The 1361-nt window shown below is 38.9% G+C and overlaps 1 protein-coding gene across 1 annotated transcript in view; it reads left to right on the top strand.

The window, feature by feature from the left end:
* LOC119592561 (zwei Ig domain protein zig-8-like) overlaps positions 1-1102 on the top strand; it is a gene marked incomplete in the record, with an annotated part of 24912 nt that extends 23810 nt beyond the window's left edge. The window contains 1 exon segment of the mRNA XM_037941437.1: positions 164-1102. Within this exon segment, the coding sequence (XP_037797365.1) occupies positions 164-267 (104 nt within the window).
* Positions 1103-1361: the final 259 nt, after the last annotated feature.

Genomic DNA, 1361 nt, shown 5'->3' with positions numbered 1-1361 from the left:
AGCTCTATTAGTAGTCATATTGCATGATATTTTAAACTCCTTAGATTCGATCACCAGCCTTGAATTAGAATGGCGATGATCCACAAAACCCAAGAATAAAATGTCCAAATCACTTCCACACATTCCCCGACGCTAAACCCTGGCCTGCATTTCCGTGTTGCAGGCGAGCGTCCGGCGGCCATGCAGACCAACTCCAGCAGCGTCAGCACCTCACGACTGTCCGCTATCTTCATGGTGGCCACGATCGCTACCATCGCTGTTTTCTAAAGTATCGCGGGTACTAGACTAGAACCTCATCTTGTGCACTGTTTACGACTCGACATACTCCTCACCCACCAGCAAGCGTGGGGTTTGTACGATTTTTTTTCCCGAGTGTTTTGTACAAAGCATTTGATATACGCCGACTTTTATGTAACGAAGAGCCTCTTTTTATATACATGTAACTTCAGTAAACATAGTTTTTGCTCCTTCAAGCGATGGAACGACCCTCTTGTAAGATGTCAATCTGCTTGGAAATATCGTCAACGGCCGTGTTCACTCATCTGAAACCTGAACCTTGATTTTTTTCTCCGCATGTGTTGTTTTTTTCATTTCCAAAAGGATACTGCTATCCCGCCTTACCTGACGGACCCTTTAAAGAACGATTAAAGAGTATTGGTTTTATGTTTGATAACCTATATGCAAAGGATGAAAATCTGGTCTTGTAACTGTTATGAAAGATAGCATGATATTAATCTTATTCTAATTGAACATATACCAGCTTCTTATCTTTGGAAGAAAATATCCATAAAAGGCAAAAATCATTGGAACTGAAGTGTTCCCAAATCCTTGATGCTTCAGACAAATGTTATTGTTATTGTTTCCATTAGTTAAAAATGCCTTATCTCCGGTACATATATTTTTTAACCATAAATGTTTGTTGTTCAAACTTGGGTGTTTTCCATATCTCCATAACCAAAAAGAAGACAAAACATTTATGTACATATTTCTGTACTTCAATACTAATTAATGTTCTTCATGTACCGTGTTCACTGTCGTGTATCCTACCTGGAGGTGGTTGGACTGTTGGAAGCTAGATTTTAATAGACGAGAAAGTGCTTGGTGTGTCTTTTCAATCATCCTCTCTGTTGCAATGCGGCTGACTTGGACCCGGGGCATTTATCAAATATGCTATTTTTATCTTCAGTTTTGTTAAATATGTTCGTATACAATCACGCGCAAAACGAACACAAACAGACATAAACATATTTGCAAACAGACAAACGAAAAAATATTGAGCATAGATAAAGATTCACATTCACACAGAAGCTTTGATAAAACAAGAAATCTGTGTGTGTGTGTGCAGGTTTACCTTCCTTGAT

Source organism: Penaeus monodon, chromosome 30 (genome assembly GCF_015228065.2).
Source record: "Penaeus monodon isolate SGIC_2016 chromosome 30, NSTDA_Pmon_1, whole genome shotgun sequence".
Taxonomy (NCBI): Eukaryota; Metazoa; Arthropoda; class Malacostraca; order Decapoda; family Penaeidae; genus Penaeus; species Penaeus monodon.
The sequence above is the reverse complement of the archived record's forward strand: the minus strand, read 5'-3'. Positions and strand labels throughout refer to the sequence as shown.